At 38.6% G+C, this 18419-nt stretch overlaps 1 protein-coding gene across 3 annotated transcripts in view; it reads left to right on the forward strand.

Annotated features, from left to right (window-relative positions):
• The window catches only part of AFF4 (ALF transcription elongation factor 4), a 235251-nt gene extending 219785 nt beyond the window's left edge, over window positions 1-15466 (forward strand). For all 3 annotated transcript variants that reach the window (XM_073620658.1, XM_073620659.1, XM_073620657.1), the window contains 2 exons: window positions 1559-1779; window positions 2342-15466. In XM_073620658.1, the coding sequence (XP_073476759.1) occupies window positions 1559-1779; window positions 2342-2469 (349 nt within the window). In that variant the 3' untranslated portion in view covers window positions 2470-15466. The remainder of the gene's footprint in view (window positions 1-1558; window positions 1780-2341) is intronic.
• The last annotated feature ends 2953 nt before the right edge of the window (window positions 15467-18419 follow it).

Genomic DNA, 18419 nt, shown 5'->3' on the forward strand with positions numbered 1-18419 from the left:
GCATAGGACAAAGCACTGGGGACAAAAGGGATGTGACATGATTTCATACAGTACTGTAATCTGTAAGATTACAGTACTGTATGTGTTATGATTTTTACAATTTTTTTAATTTGCCGCCAGGCTCCACCCCCGTGCGTCACGACGCTCGCAGGGAACGGAGCCTGGCAAGAAGAGGCTTCCGAGGAGGACACAGCCCACGGACACTGCGGGGGACATCGCAGGATCCTGGGGACAAGGTAAGTAATGCTGCACCAGGATCCTGCAATGCGATCCCGAGTGTGGCTCGGGGTTACCGCTAATGGGACTGAATTTTAACCCCGAGCCACACTCGGGAATACCGCCGGGGAGGCTACATTCTTTTTTGCTATGAAATTTCTTTACACATCTAAACTGATGTCTAAAGCTACAGGCCCAAAGATTTATTTTGTTCAGCCCACAAGCTGAGTGCGAGAGACCTAAAAGGTTACCCCATCCATGGTACTGTATTCCACAGACAGTGGGACCTGTGGCTGCTGAACACACGAATAATGACTGCATCTGATTGGATGCACTGAGGCTGCATTCACATTACAGCGTTTTCAATAGCGGGCAGATTTACAGTGGATCTTGCTGCGATTTGACAGCGCCATGGTGCGAATGACAAAACGCAGGACTCGCATGAATGACACCTCAAATCGCGGTGCGGGTGTGCCGTGCGGTAAATCGCGCTGCAATCGCATGTCGCCCAAAAGCAGCTCCTGAACTATTTTTGGGCAACATGTGTCCCGCTATGAGGGTTGCCGCGACTGCAGCACCTTTTATTGCGCGAAAATTGCGGCAGACCCGCACCGCGATTAGAGGTGTCATTCAAATGCATAGCATCTCAAATGCGAGATCCGTGGCAAATCTGCCCGCGATTCAAAACGCTGTAGTGTGAATGCAGCCTTACTGTTTGGCCGACGATTAAAAAATATAAATGGTTGAGGTGGTAGGTGCTGACAGGGAGAACCACAGCTCAAGTTTTGGCTGAATCCGCAAGATTCAAATGAAATTTGAGCAGTTGTCCAGCTTAAAGTCATTTGTAAAGTCTCGTTGTTTGTTATTTTTATTGAAAAAAAAAAATGTTATACTTACCTCCTATGTGCAGTGGATTTGCACAGAGCAGCCTGGATCTTCCTCTTCTCAGGTCCCTCTTCGCTACTCCTGGCCCCTCCCTCCTGTTCAGTGCCCCCACTTTCAGCAGCTTGCTATGGTGGCACACGAGCAGAGTCACAGCTCCCTGTGTCCATTCAGACACGGAGCCCTGACCCGCTCCCTTCTGTCCCATGATTGGCTAACTGACTGCGGGAGCCAATGCCGCAGCTGCTGTCTCAGCCAATCAGGAGGAGAGTCCCGGACGGCTAAGACACTCATGGAGAGAGATGGGGCTCAGGTAAGTAATTAGGGGTTGCTGGGGACGCTGCTACACACAAAAGTTTTTTTTTTTATCTTAATGCATATAATGCATTAGGATAAAAAAAGCCTTCTGCCTTTACAACTCCTTTAACATTGGGATAACTTTCATAAATTTTTTTTTCAGCAAGTCTGTCAGTATGCCTTCACCAGTGTCCCCAAAACTGTCTCCTGGCAACTCCAATAGCTATACCTCCAGTGTGTCCAGTTCCTCGGGTGGAACGTCATCTGTAACTATTCCACAAAGGATACATCAGATGGCAGCAAGCTACGTTCAAGTCACGTCCAACTTCCTTTATGCCACTGAGATTTGGGACCAGGCTGAACAGCTCTGTAAAGAGCAAAGTGGTAAGTTTTAATTTAAAAGATTCTTTTGTAAGCACGTATCACATGTATTGAAGGTAAATCTGTCTTTTTCTGTAATTTCCATGTTCCTTCTAAATCCAGATTTGCATGACCCTGGATAATCTCCCTGCTGTGTGTCTATGTGGTTAATAATAAGCTATGCTGCATTTTGACTTGCTAAAAATGGTCATGTCTTAACATAAGTTCCCATAATGCATTATTTCAGTAGATCATGTGCTTGCAGTGAGGAACTCCAGTTCTGTGCTAAAGTGGGAAGGGGAAGTGCAGCAAACTGTGCAAAGAACAGAAAGCTAAGTGTAGCAAACAGTACCCATAACAACAAAAAAGAATTCACACTACTGAAGTCAGAGCAGTACAAGATTTTATTTGGTTGATATGATGGTACTGCTTTTTGCATTCTAGAACATAGCATTTTGGCATTACTCTGCTGTATAAGACTGATGGCCCACAGGACAAGATAAACTTGAGAAAAACTTTTTCTGTAGTTGAAATGTACTTTATACTACATTTACAAATCTATTTTTGTTTTTTTTTTTCCCACCAGAGTTTTTTACGGAATTGGACAAAGTATCGGGCCCCTTGGTCTTTAACGCAAGTACTATGACAGAACTGGTACGCTACACCCGTCAAGGCCTGCATTGGTTGCGTTTAGATGCCAAGTTAAAACATTAAAGACCTGAGGAAATGGGACCCCAAACTTTTTTTCTTGCTGCCTCTAATTTTTTTGACAACACTGTGTCCTGTTGAGAAGGAAGACTGCCATAATATATCAATTGGCTGGCACTGAGGACAAATTGCTCTGCACATCTTGGTTTCAGCCATATCCATGACAACACTTTGCCGATCATCTTACTCAAGTTTATCTTTTTATTTAAATTTAAAGAAACGTATTTAATTTTTTTTTTTTTTTTTTAAGTAGCATTATGAATGTTTTTTTTTTTTTTTCTTTTCCCCATCATTCTATGGTGGAATTCAAATTCCTGATATCATGCACAATAGATTTGTAAAACTATTTATTTTATTAAGCTTATTACAGATGTATAGTGTACTAAAGGGGGCTTTGTTTTCCACCCCTTGTCTATTACAATCTGCCCTTAAGTAGTGCAGGAAGTGACACACACAAGTTGTGACCTGCACTTGGTAGTATACATAAGAGCCCACACAGTTGCAAGTTCTCTTTACTACAGCGTTAGGCATGTGTGAACAATGTACATGTGTGAACGTTAACTCTCAGATGTTGAGTTAAATGGCTTTTAGATATCTTTTATCAAGATTAGCCCTCCAAGTACTTTATATGAGAGTACATATGCATTTCGGGTTTATTTTTATTCCTTCTTTAGTGGTTTGTGGGCTTTGTTACTTTGTACTGTCTTTTTGTGTTAGAGAAGTGTTAAACACAGTGCTTTTATTGTAGTTGTAGGTACTTTCCATTTATAACCAACAAGAATTGTTAAAAGCAAATGCATTTTTATTATTTGAGTGGGAACCAGGAAGGCACGTGCATATGATGTGAAAGATCAATGAGTAAATTGTAGAATTACAGATATTTAAGAGAATCTAAATGTATTTCCTACTGGATAAAGAAAGAGTGTTCAGAGTAGGCTGCAACCACAAGAGAATACACTATTTTACAATCATTAGAGAACATAGCTTGTATGAAATACAATCTTCAGATTGGTTAAACAGGGTATAATGACTTATTTGAGCACCAGTGCATGTGATGGACTAAATTCAGATATGCTGATGGATTCTGTCCACCATGCTGATTTCCCAGTATTGTGATTTGTGATGTACAGAATATGGTGATGAAACTCACATATAGTGTAGCTGGCGTTCAGCTGAAACATATTGTTGGGGGTTGGGAGACATCTATGAAATGTGGTGCAAAGGAATGTCAAACTATTGCCCATAGCAGACAGTTACATTCTACCTGTTTTTCTTGTGCAATGTAGGCAAAATCTATTGTTATGTATTATAGCAGCATTAACCCAGTCTTAAAAAAGGTTGCCCTCAAAGTGTTTGTGTTTAGCCCATGCATTGGAATTATAGGGGTTTAGGCATGCGGATGTATAAAGGCATTTGAATTAATACTGAATTTATGTTCCCTCCCTAGTAAAATGGAAGGGTTGCACAGTGGTTCAAATGTCTCTGAGGAATTTAAAGCCAAGTATTATCTGCTCTTAATATTCATTTTTAATATGAGGAATCATGTATGTCAGTATCTAGCAACACTGTACACAGAAGGAGGGTCTTCTGTTGTTTGAGACAATCTCCCGATGTGCACATTGCCTGCCCAGCATTTTTATGAATTTTAAGGATTTTTTTAGATCATGTTTTAGAGTCTGCTTAGGTACCTCAATTGTGTTCCCTAAATGAATTAAATTTAATCTTTGCCAGGGATGTAGAAGTATAAGGCTTTGAGCTACATGGAAGAGATTGATTTTTGGATAGCACGGTCATGATAGCCACCATTTCATTGCCTTGTTTAAAATAGATGCCAAAATCCACTTTAGCAATAATCATGGCACTTACATTATTGTGCAGGAAACTTTAGGATGCATTGGCACTAGGATTTTGGATTCATTCTAGGAGTGGTAAAAAGACTTCTTTCAAGGGAACCTTCTGTTATTCCCTTATGCAACTGCAGCATTCTGTATTATATCAGCTCTGCTGTTAAGCTGCTTTAAAAGCAGCTTGAAAAGATTGTACAAATGTTTCCTATTTTGTGAGATTAAGATCTCATGCAAACAAGGGTTAAAAAACGCAGACCACTCCCATCTGCAAAGTGTACATTTTTAAAAACATCTGAATGTATCCCATGGTCTTCTATGTAAATTTGTACACTAGATGCTCAGAAACGTTTACAAGCTCAACATTTAGAAATGTTTACTACATCAGGAAAAATTGTGCAAATTGTGGCCTGTGTTTGTTTTGCAAAGTTAAATGTAGCTGAACGCATGTAAACATAATTAACATGCCTAAACCTGCTTTTGGCTCCTTTCACACTAACCGACTCCAAAGTTGCCCGATTTTGCAGTGCAACTTTGGAGTCCGACTTTGATAAGACTTTTACACTCTCTGGTACTTAAGTTGTCTCAAAGTCAGATCAAAGTAGTACAGAAACTTTTTCTGAAGTTGCAGCGACTTCAGTAGTGTCAGTTGGAATGGCTCCCATAGAGATATGACATTTCACATGTACTGTAACTTTGGGCCCCACAAGTCGGATCCTAAGTCGCACAAGTGTGAAAAGGACCCTTAAAGGTGAATTATCTAAATGTAGGAAAAAGTGATCTTGGAGGAATAAAAGTTGTTTATACCTCCCAGATATCTTATCCTTTATTTAAAAAAAAGTTAAATGCAGGAGTGCTAATACACAAATTACCCAGCAGTGCTTTGCACCCAAAAAAAAACATTTTAGTTCTGGCTATACTTACAGAAGTTCTGTGGCAGCTTTAGCCCCTGTAAAAACGGGCACACAGTTCTGGGAAACCAGCTGCCAGCAGTTTCTATAAAACTGTTAGCGGTGAGGTACCTAGACCTCTTCTATCATTTTTGTGATTGAAAGGTGGGTAAAATTGCCAAAGGTGCTCGGTGTATGATCAGCATAGGAAAGTTTGTGCAATTACAATCTACTATGGAGCTCTGCTTTACCAGAAGTAAACCATCAAAAAGAAAAAATTGTTATATATTTTAATATTTCTTTTATTCTCATCGCTTTATTATGGACATTCCTTTATCAGATAAAATTTGTCAGCTGTGTTTGGCTCATAGAGGCCTTAATGTTTTAAATTTCATCCTAACAAAGTATAATCTTGCCATTTTATGACCCGAAAAGATGTTGAAGGTGCAGAATTAGTTGGCACTAATGTATTGATGTACACACTGGTTGTCTGTTTTTGGTTCCCAGCAGTGGTTTGGGAATAGAAAATTGATGTACTTACCAGTGTGAAGTCCCATGATAATTTACTGATTTTCTTTTAATTATGCAGTGTGTGGTTTGTATTGGGAATGCTGCTTTTTAAGACTTTCTTCCAAAGTACCTTGTGAAGGTGCATTCTGGGTAGAAGGGAAGTAATTGCTCTCTTTTCTGCTTTGTGCCACTGTCTTTTCTGGTGTGCCTTACCTTTATTTTATTTTTAGAACTACTTTTAGGACTGTTAACTAGGGAAACCAAGTATTATTGTTTTCTCAGTACCAGAGGCAAATGGTTAAATAAGTATATTATTTAACTGCAGATTTATTGAGGTTTTCATGACAAGTTCTAGAAAGCCGAAGTCCCAAAAGAGTCTTTGACATATTTGACAGTGTTATATATAGATATATATATATGTGGCTCCCAGCAGAATTTTAGTATACTTTTGAAGCTTTTTGTGGATCTTTAAAAGCACTGGAAATGCCTTTCAGGGTGTGCTTTAAATAATTGCAACCCAGGCACACTAGATGTTCTTTGCCCTCCTTCCTAAGTGTTTCACATCCTCGTCAAGTTTCTGTTCGTCATTCTGCTTTTGAAGGATGTTTAGGGACTTCATGGTTACATTGTCCTGCAACTATTGGTGTTCTTTATTACGTGGACTTTTATTTCTCATATTTTACCAGACCTCTGCTGTTGAAATATGCACACCTTCTAGACCACATACTGGGGGAAATGTACTGCTTACATTTTTTTTCTTTTTCTAAAAAGCAAGTATAACACCTTATATCAGGTCTAATTAATGTGGCAATTCTTGCTATGTAATATCACAAAAAGAAAAGATCTGTTGAAGACTAACAATAAGAATATTGGTTAAGCTTGGTTACACATTATATAGTTTGTGTTTTGTTTTTTTTTTTGTTTTTTTTTTCAGTTTCCTTTAGATTTACCTTCATCTATGTAGTGCAAGGGCTTGCCTGATTGCATACAATTTGAAAGTGTTTAGGTTTCACTTCATATTATATGGCTTTGGTAAATGCTAAAGGAGAATTCAAGAAAGTCGTATAACGTGTACTCAACTTTAGACATATTTTATTGTCGGAGCCCCTTATATAAATTGGATCTGAAGTAGGCTTTTTTGTGAGATAAAACGGAAGCATAGCAAGTTTAATCATGTACCCCATTTAGGAGTAGTGTAGGAATTTTAAATGTAAATTTCATATATTTCACAATTCTTTCAGCAGCATGTATTGCTCAATAGATGTTGGGTCTTTTGATTTTTTTTTTTTAACAGTGTAATAGTTGCAGAATACGGCATTATGGGTGTATTTTAGATGTCTTTCCCCTAAATTCACCTTGAAAACCCACACGTGTCTCCTAAAAAGAGGTTAGTCCAGTTGGATACCATAAAGGGCAGGAACTATCTGGTACAGAGAGTCTCTGGCCTGAAAGAAGTAATGTGATCAGGTGTTCTAACTTAACAGGCCACATGCTTGTTTGCTTTAATGGTCACCGTAATGTAGTCCTGAAGATGGTAAAGCGCATGCACTGTGACGCCTGTCTACTGTGTCTTTCTCACATCCACTTGTTCTCCAGAGTAATATTACATAACCTGTGCTGCACAATAACCTATTGCAGCTAGTCAGCTGTGTATACCCGTTAGAATGATGAAAGATGATTTCTGTTTTAATTTCTAGTGAATGCTGTTATTTCCCCATTTGAAATAAGGTTCATGCGCTTAAAATGATTTGTTAATGATTAATTATATTTCACTATATAACCATCCATGGAATGAAGGTATGTTAGAAATATCTAAAGCCAAGAACAGAAATTGTATATCTTGCAGCTTACCAGTCCCTAGAGGTAGTGGCTTGCTTTTTTTTTCATTTCAAGAACTTTTTCAGCAAGTACAGAAAATACTTGTTGATTTTGACAGACAATGAATATCCTTGTCACTTCCTTTGAGCTGAACTAATAATAAACAATGGTGTCTTTCTTCCAAGCCATCTTTTGAAAACTAAAAATTCCCCTGCCCACCATGTAATTAGATGCAGCAAGAGAGGCTGCCTGTTGGTAGTCTAAATCAGGAGAAAAGCCTGGGAGATAACCATGGCTTACTCCATAAATACAGTGGAGTGAGCATGGCCACCCAGGGGCAAGGAAGTGTGTTATTCACTGAATTATCTGGTCAAAATAATGGGGGAAAAAATGCAGGAAAAAAAAAAAAAAACAATGAAGCCACTGCATCTAAGGGCTGGAAAGCTGCAATATGCTTTTTTGTTTTTAGACTTAGATACGCTTTAAAAGCATGCTGGTACATATCCCATTTATGCTGCTTCTGGACACCCGCTCCATTCCCCTTAGTAGTCAGATGTCACCTCTGGGGTACGGGGGTCATTTAGTGCACACCTGTATCATACATGGTAGTGTCTTGTGCCAAAACAGATAAGCTGCTTCGTTGCACTCGGTATGAAATAAAAATGTACATTGTAACACTATATAGAATAAGCTCATTTTATCACATGTACATTGGACGAATTTACATCAGCTGAAAAAGTAGTTTTTTCCTTGATTTTAAATTTTGAAATCACAGCATATTTGATTATACAGATTATTTTACTATCACAAAGTCTACATATTTAGAGAAATGTACAGTTTACAATTAGTACTGTCGGATACCCAGCTATCATTTTGAAAGCTGTTCAGAATTCCTGCTTACGGCTTAGTTAAGACCTGTTTCATCTTGTGGATTTGAAAACACATTGTACACACAAGTCCTCAGGTACTAAGCACGACTGTCAAGCACTTTTTCTGTATATAAGAGACATCTGATGGACCACCATTTTTACAAGGTGGGTTCATTTGAACACGGGCTTGCCATTGTACATTAAAACTGAACACCAGCCAAACTTTTTTTTTTTTGGCCTCTGTCAAGCTTTTATTGCTGTCACTTTTCAGCAGAAGTCAATAAAGCATATTTCTTAGAAGTGTGGTGTAGAGTTTACCCTCTTCCAGATTATGAAAGTGTTACCTGTTCCGTTCTGGTAAATCCACTTATTTTCATTCTCTGGGGCAATAAGTAAACATTTTTTCCACTCAATTAAAAACTTAAGGAAATAATACATTTCCATTTTTACAGAATTTAAAGTTAAACTCCAGCTGTGCCATCAGTCTTGCTTTAGTTTTATGTGTTCCTCTTTTACTGAAAATGCTTGCTGTGATTTTACTGCACACCGTGAGCTTCTCACTGTGTGTATTAGAAGCTGCAGCACATCACATAGAGCCCGCCTCATTTCCTGACTGGAAGATGTCCAGCATCATCTAGTTCTTTCCTTTCCAGTCTTACTGTTCCTGGCCTGCTCATTGTATTCCTGGGATTTCAGTTTGAATTATAGAGGCTCAGCATTACATGTGGGCATTACCTAGGGTTGTCTACATGCAAATATAGCCTGCATAGAAAATCCCCACCCTTCCAAGGCATTAAGGCATTTTGATATGTTTTCCTTCTCCAAGAGTCAGTCCACTGCTTGCATCAGGGCTGATGGCTTCTCATGGCTGATGGCTCCTCAGGAGTAATGAGGCAGGGTGCTATGATGTTTTTAGGAAGCTATGTATTCTACCAAGCTAGCCTTCCTACCAGCCATCTGCCTGCACTGCATGGAGAAACACAGAGACACAGGGATGGGCATTGCTGGGTCTAAAGTAAGGTATGTAATGGACATGGAAAGTATTTATTTAAAAAAATTCAGTAGCATGTTGATGGACAAAGAAGGAACCAGAGAAGTCAAAATAAATGCAACTTCAGCTTTATTTAGAGTAGTGATCAGTAGTTTTTGTCTGGTATTCCACAGATAATCATCTACTGTTGGGTAACAAGCCCAAAAAAGTAAACTACAAACGTACCAAACCTCTACCCGAAGTATGTAAAGCAGTTATATATTTTCTTTACTGAACCGTCACTTTCACCTTTTATGTTCATACTGTAGTATGCTTTGTGTATAGTACATGTTTAATATGGTTGTATTGTTTTGTAATTGTCCTGTCTAGAGTAGAACTAGTGCAGCCAGGCATATCATTTATTTATTGGATTTACAAGGATAAGGCTGTTTGCGTTCCTTGCAAATCAGTGTTCAAGTGCAATGATCTTCTTGTAGATTGAGGCTTATTTTACTGTTATTTTAGCAGAGGAAAACAACTTATATTTATATTTTGTCCGCATATTTAGAAGGACCTAGATGTGGTTTTTAACTCTTCTCTGCATCTGAGTACTCTGCTAGTGGGATGCTACCTACAATTTATCTGTATATTGCTCTAAGGTAGGTTATGTGGTTTTTGTAAGTTGGAAATGGTTTTACTCCCCTAACTGATCAGTGTTTATAAAAGGGATGCTGCTATCTGGACATCATTGTCTCTCTGAGATAGAGCATCTTAACTTTGTGGAAAATTCTGTCTTTTCCGTACTTGTACTTTCCAGGATCATGAATGAAGAAAATTAAATTCTGTACTTTCACAAAAAAATCCCTATTCACAATGTTCTGAACGCTATGGTGGTGCTGTAATGTTACATTTAGCATGGGAAGTTCTGTAGTCTATCAATTTGTTTAGAGGCTCTGTTCTTGTGTCCATTCAAAGGTTTTATTGCAAACTCTTGTGACTAGTGTGCTAGGTCAGTGTCTTACTGGCTCCTGGTCCTCATAATTACGAGGTCATGTTTTCTTAGGCTTCCGTGTAGAGACATGGGTTTATTGATTAGTAATATTTCACAGAAATGAGTGTGATTCTGACATCTGGGTAACACACTTTCTTTTTCTGCACAATACAGTAGTCTGAGGAGGAAGAACTAGGAACAAGTATATTTATAATATTTTGCCTCAGCATGGAGGCATGGGTTTAATAAAGTAGAACTTTAAATAATGTATGTCCCTAGTGTAGTGTTTGAGAAGTTAGCCTGGGTTGCTATAGGTTATGGGACTGAAGAATGAGCTCCCATGCATAATCTCATATTAGAGAAGTATAAAATATGTGACCTGAGGACATGTTTTTTAATAATCATAGTATTGTACAAGAGAATGTATTTCTATTTTAAAAACCACTTCAGGCAAATCTCTAAAAATGCTTGTAAGGCATATGGAAACTTTTTCCTAGCGAAAGGTATTTAAGTTATTGCACATCCCTCTCGGATCCCCTCCTGCAGATCTGTATGCGCAGTAAAATCTTAAGTATCTACCACTACCACCTATCAGTTTTTAACAGCCACAACTACTGCACTTCTGCGTTCAGGTAATTTAAAGTGGCCAAATTAAAAAAGTAAATTAATGACTTTTCAATTCAGTCAAAACATGTAGATTAAAGTGAATCTATGCTCAATTTTTTTTTCATTTTAGATAAAATGGGTGAAGGTTTGTACACTGTGCGGGGCATCATTGCAGTGATTTCCCCTCACTTTCTGTTCTGGGGACAACATTTTACCATAAAGAAATAAGGGAAAATCTGCAACAAGGAAACATTACAATAAAAAATCTGATGGGTTCTAGAATTCCCCTGTTTAAAGTCCCCTTACTTTCCTGTACCTTCTTTCCAGACGGGAAGCTAAAGTGGTTGTAAAGGCTGAAGGTTTTCTAAAAACCTTGTGTGTGCAGCAGCCCCCCTAATATTTACCTGAGCCCCATCTCGATCCCGCAATGTGCAAGAGAGCAGTGGCTCTCCCGGGTCTCTAACTCCTCATAGGCTAAGATAGCAGCGGAAGTCATTGGCTCCTGTTACTGTCAATCACAGCCATTAAGCCTTCGAGGAGAGAGGCTGGGCCAAGACGCACTCTGTGTGTGAATGGACACACCAAGCAGCAGCTCGGGAGAGCGCCTGCTCATGTGCCCCCAAAGCTAGCTGCTTGCTATGGGGGCACTCTGCGGGAGGGATGTGCCAGGAGAGCCGGTGGGGAACCTGAGAAGAGGAGGATTGGGGCTGCTCTTTGCAAAACCACTGCACAGAGCAGGTAAGTATACTGTAACATGTTTTTTATTTTTTTAAATCTGCCTTTAATATCCCTTTAAGGAATTTCTTCAATGGAGCCACTGATGGCAGTCAAACCATGGCTAAGTGTTGTAAAAACAGCCCCGATTGCTGGCATTTGAGTTGATTTTAGTTCTTCAAGTTTGTTCTTCAGTCATTTTTGAGTCGCTTGTGCTTGTTTCTCATTGCACCATATTATAGTTTTGCCTACTGCAGCTTCTAAACTGTGCCGTGGCTTTGACTATTTTGAAATGCAGATCTTCGGGTTAAGGAAAGTGAAGTACTATTGTATGTGTATCCAGGTGGGAGAAAAGCAGGCTATAGGACTGATGCTTGCTATTTTGCAGTTTGCACAGCATCCAGCAGTCGTTTTGCTTTTTCTAGTGGTGGTTATTTGTTTTCATACCATCTGAAAACATTTTTTAAACCCGCTAGCAAAAAACTTTAAAGGAAACCTGTACTGATGCAGTAATGGAGGCTGCCATTGCCTCGCTTTCATGCTGACACTATGGCTTCAATACTTTGAGTTACTAGCCACGAAAAAGCATGAAGAAAGTCAAGTTAGAAGTCCGGATAGGCAAACTTGTTCTGAATTGGTGGCTCAAGTGTTGAAGCCATTGGATTAGCATTTTTAGAAAGCGTGGTTAGTGGCCTACACATTTCTGGCAGTACAGTTTGAATACTGTGAATCAATGTTGTAGGAATACTTGACCTACACTAGTTATCCTGTTGTTGGATTCCAACACACAGATGAACACTATTGTTTGTAATTAACACTTAATTTGTTCACCTCATGTCTCTCTTGCCAAGTAATCGATGCTTCATGCGACTGTGAGTAACATAAGGCTTGTGCTGCTGCATGTTAAACTGTCCTTATGTAAATACAAAAGTCAAATGCACACTGTTACTCAGTTTTCTCAAGAAGCCATTAAATATAATTGTCCAGTGAGTCCACTTATCTTACACCAGAGCAAAGTATTCTAAAGCTTGTATGTTATAAATACTGTACATTTTAGCTTTTAATTTCCATACCAATAAAACCTGCCTTGTCTGTCAATCATGAAACATTTTAGGCGTTTGTTTTTAAACCATTACCATTGGTTTTGTGTCAGTTCAGACTGAAAGTAACTGACTTATAAAATTGTTCTGTATGCTAAATTTGCCTGTTTCCAGTGAAGGCAAAATGTATAGGTTACTATATAAGATCAGACTTGTGGTTGGTCCACAGTGAAATGAAGGGGTCAGATGGGTATGTGCACACTGAACAAAGCTCCCCCTTCCAGAACTGTTTCCACACAAACCAGTATAGTTTTATGCAGTTGGGAATGGTTGCAATTTTGGAAATCCATTTGGCTGCCATTGTTAACCTCTTGTTCTTACATCACTTGTTGCCCAGCTGTCATGCTGACCTATTTGTTTCAGCACTTTGTGTCACTGAGTCATAAGCACTATGCTTACTTTCCTGCTCTCTTTACTATGTCCAGGTCAATAACTAAAATGTATAAAGCAGAATTAAAGGCAACATTTTTTTATGAGTAAGGGAGTGTAATAACCCCTGTAAGGTCTATTTTTACCATCTGTGTCCCATTGGGGAGATTTCCCTTCACTTCCTGTCATAGAGCCAAAGCAGGGAGTGAAAGAAAATCCCTCTAACGTGAACGAATCCCAGTGGCTAAATGGTTAGCGCTTCTGCCTGCCAGCACTAGCGTTGTCAGTTCGAATCCCAACCATGGCACTACCTGCCTGGAGTTTCCATGTTCTCCCTGTACCTGTACTCTGGTTTCCTCCCACACTCCAAAGACATGCTGGTAGGTCAATTGGCTCCTGTCTAAATTGTCCCTAGTATATATATGTACTGTATGAATGTAAGATAGGGACCCTAGATTATAAGCTCCTTGAGGGCAGGGACGGATCTGAATGTATAATAAATATATTAAGTGCTGCGTAAATTGACAGCGCCATATAAGTACCTGTAATAAATAAAGCCCTGGTTGTCAACAGAAATAATGTCTCCATTGGCGGACATCCCCACTAAACCTGTCCTGAGGACAGCCCAACATTTTTGATTTTCACTTTTGGTGATAATAGTAAACAGAACAAATAGGGTGAATCTGCCAAATGGGGGAACAGACCGCAATATGACAGGTGTTCTAATCCATCTCTATTCTATCCAAAACTAAAAAGTTTTGCCTTTAGTTATGCTTTACTACAAACAGGCCACTATAAGAGCCAGTAACGCATTTTCAGATGGTCAGCAGCGGAAGCCCTGTGTAACTTTCTTGTGAGAGGTTTAAATTGTAGTTGGATTTACACAATAAGGGAGATTTACTAAAACAGCAGCACTCAGAAGCGCAGCTGTGCTTGTTGGCCAATCAGCTTCTAATTTCAGTTGGCTCAATTGAAGCTTTGACAATAAAACCTAGAAGCTGATTGGTCTCTGTGGAGAGCCACACCAGATTTTGCACTCTCCAGTTACTTTGTACTGCAAAGTGGATGGAGCTATTCTATAGTGGCACAGTACCCATTTCATTCAGTATGAACGAAACATGTTCCAAAAGTATGCCAGCTCTCGACTTGAAAATAGACCAAGTTTATCCTTTTGAATGTAGACCATGTTATATGACCCGGCAGAGTCAATCATGGCTGAATATAGCATATGATTTGCAATCTTTGTAAGGGAATTGATGGGGGTGCATTTTGGTCAGAGTTTAGGTAATAAAATGCTTACTTGACCTGTATACTGGCAGCTGGTGCACTTTCATGGTACCTTTTTTGTTTCCTTATTCATTCTTCAGAATCTCTGAACTACAAAAGCATTTAAACCAATGGAATAGTTTGTTCCATCTCAGATACTATGTAGAGTATGCATGTTTTTCTACATGTCTTAGGCCACCATTTTAACTCTAACTTTATATGTGCAGTTATATATTTCTCATTTTGACCTGTAACTTAAGTAGTATTTCTGATAACAATATTATGTGTTAAGTTGGTATTAAGACCCTAATTGGGAACTGAATGGATGTATTGCAGCACATTCAAGTATTTGCAGGAGATATTGTAATGGTATTCATTGTTTTATAAAGCACTTTACCACCATTTATCCCAATGCTTCTTAGAACCCAGTTCCTCTTCCACTTTAACAGCAGCATAATGAACTGCCATGTGGTAAACCGTGCATGAAATGCAAAGTCTCTATTGGGTACAGACAGACGTGTTATTCTGTTCTCCTGAAACATTCTTATATTCAAGTATATATCAGCATTGCCCATTTCAAGTCAAAACAGCGCTTGGAAATGTCTGTATTTATTAAAGAAATCATTTTTATTGTTCAGATGTAGTATACATATTTTATTTCATAATTAATTTTTACCACTGAAAATTGCATTTATTTAGTAAGGTACTCTGATAAAAAGAAAAAAAGCTTTTATTATGAATTAAACGTTTTGTACTGTGCTTCAATCCAAAAAAAAGTGTCATTTTTTTTAACCAAATCTTTAATTAAATTTATTTCTTTGTTGCAATACATTTAAAAATTACAAACTTGTACTTTATGTGCTCAGATTTTGAATTTCTATGCGAATTTGAGCTTGACACATCACACAACTGTCAATGTTAAGCAAAGTATAAGGCATATGTAACCAGATGTTTTTCTTTCCCGAACCTGTATAGTATCTGTATTTTGTGGTTTTTGAGAATTTAGGAAGTTTAGCGTGTCTAAAGCATATGTTTTAATGTGTTTTTTTTTTTAAACAAATGTATGGCAATTCAAATACTTGGAGAAAAGGGTATTGCATTTCAATTTGTAAAAAAAAAAATCTTTTTAACTGTCATAAAATGCTTTGTAAAATGCAAAACTGTAACTGGAGAAACTACGTTTAATAAATATAGATTTTCTGTATTATTACAAAAGACTATTTTTTTTTTCTAGCTTGTTTTTGTGAGAAGGTGGATTTACTTAGTCTGTTATAGAGATATGAAAAGTATCTTTATATGTCGGGGGGATTATTTTGTACATCCCCTTTAATACATGGCCCTTTCCCAATTTTTTCTCTTTAAAATGCTGAAGAATAGAAAATAGTACTATTTGTTAAGCCCTATGCTAACTGCCCTGTAAAGGAAAGATGTGTATACTTGCCTAATCCTAAGGGTACTTTGGTCCTGCGATCTTCTTAGCGGCCAGGTGAGAGGAGAGTGCCACTAAGATAATCACAGGACCAAGCCATGGTGCCCTTAGATTATGTAAGTATACACATTTTTTTCTTTACAGGGCAGTTAGCATAGGGCTTAGAATGGGGGTGGGAGCAGGTTTAAGCTTAGCTTTTGACCAGACTTCTGCTTTAGGTTATGGTGAGGATTTAGGGCGTTAAGTGATGTGTTTTAACAATCTGTATTATTACAAATTGCAAGGTGTACAGTATAACAATTTATATCTTTCACTTTCCTTTAAAATAGGTTGTGCTCTTCGCTTTTTTAGCTTTCTGCTAGCTGTTTGCCAAACAAAATAAAGATCCCTTTAATGGCTAACCAACAGTTAAGGTATTAGACGTTAAAGGTCTCCTTTTTATCTTCCTTTTATAGGTGACACGCTGTTGTACTGTGTCACGTTTCCCCTTCTGAATGTGTACGTGCTCTTCTGTACGTTCTGGTGTTACGATTTTGACCTGACCAGTTGAAAAATACTCAACGCAAAGTGCATGAAACACAGTTTGTTAGACTTTGTCTTTTGCATTCCTATAGCTTATGTGGCCTATTTATAATTAAGAGCAGATATTGCTATTCATTCTATCATACTTCCGTGATGCTCCACACTTCAGCCTTTACAGCATTTTACAGTCCATTAATAAAACAGCACCTTGGAGCCTTAAAAGGGATAGGGCACACCCCTAAAATTCATCCACAATTTATATGTAACATTATCGCACTTGCAGACCACCCACTGCCTTTTTACTGTGGCTGAATCATGTACGTGATCTGGCATTTCCAGGTAGGGGGCGCTAATGTGCCATCCCGCCTAGGCTGAGATTTGGTACAGCACAAGCCAATCAGCACATCCTGGGTAATGATTTTGCGAATTGCAATAATGTGCAATTGTGCTCTCGGCAAATCTCATGACCACTAAATCATAAATACATGTAAATACTTTTAATTAATATGACGCTTAAAATTATTTGTTAAATTTAATAAACCGTCCATAAACTTGAAAACAACTATGCTCCCAGTGAAAGTAGTGAATGGCTTTGCATCCAAAAAGTTACAAATAAAGTGCTCCTTGTGCATGCAATTTTCCACTCCAAAGACCGCAACATAGATATCCCTCCACAGGGGTGTGCACTCACCCACACGTATGGACCCCCTCGGCTTATACCGAGATGGGTCTACTAAGCTTTTATATGCTTGTAATTCATCCAAAATTGGAGATCCCTCTTGATGTATCCAGTTGATGGGGAGAATAAAATGACAGGAATCGACATAGCTTGATACCATTTATTTAAAACCACTTAAAAAAAGAGCATGCGTTCCACTAGGTGGAAGTGACAAGGTACGTGACCAAGATACCCGCCTACGCGTTTCATCATCAGAAGGCGTGGTCACGTCAGTCATCGCCGCTTTATAATCCATCTAAACTGTTCATTGGATCGCGCCAGTGATGTGGTGTTCGATCCCATATATGTTGTTGGCAGATGATTCTTAAACGTATTACAACAGTTAAATTTCTCGCATAGTTAATATTCTGTTAAGACTAAAATCAATGAATAAAATACATTTACATTACAGTCCTAGACCATTCGTTTATATTGGCCTCATCTTGTGGCAAACCAGTATATTACACAAGTGACTCTCCTATTATAACTATTAAGCCATAAGTCCTACTCATAGTATTACAGACTATATTGGAAGAAAGAGGAGACTTGCATAGCATATTTTATTAATTTTTAGCAATGGGGTGAGAAAAGTAAGAGGATTTATATTCTAAGGACACATTCCAGATATATCCCTTTTTCAGCGCATCCTGGAATAGGTATGCACTGAAGTGGGACCTGCATCCCAACTGTCCAAGGGCCACCCTCCATTAGTAATCTATCAACAAACAATTTAAATCAATATCAGTGTTTTAACCCTTGGGGGTTTAGAATGTCTAACTGGAATATCCATAGTGTTTCGTTATGTGAAACCTCTTTTTTTTTAATGTTGAAACCTCTCCAATGTTTATGAATTCTATCAATATCAAAAAAAGTGAGTAAAGATTCATCTTTATAATGAAATTGTAGAAAATGCCTGGAATATGCTATGCTTGAGGTAACCCCTGCGAATGATGTTCTTGTGGTCTTGCACCCTCATTGATGGTGTACAGATGGTCCTGTCCACGTAATGGAGCCCACATGGGCATTCCAATACGTAGGTGACCCCCGTGGATTGACAAGCTATGACTTTGTCAATTTTAAACCTCTGTCCTGTAGAACCAGACAAAAACTCTGACCGCATTCAGGTGGCGTCTCTGCTAGTTCTGCATGCTAGACACCACCTGCATCTAAAAAACCCTTTTTTATCCAAGAAAGTGGTATTTCTCTGGACGGGGATGTTTTTAACTAACCTATGTCTCAGATTTGGAGCTTTTCTGTACACAAATGTGGGTGTTTTCGGGGGGGAATCCCTTATCAAATTGGGCCAGTAGTTTTTCATTCCTTATTTACGGTCTTATATT

This window comes from Aquarana catesbeiana, linkage group LG03, assembly GCF_042186555.1.
Source record: "Aquarana catesbeiana isolate 2022-GZ linkage group LG03, ASM4218655v1, whole genome shotgun sequence".
Classification (NCBI taxonomy): domain Eukaryota; kingdom Metazoa; phylum Chordata; class Amphibia; order Anura; family Ranidae; genus Aquarana; species Aquarana catesbeiana.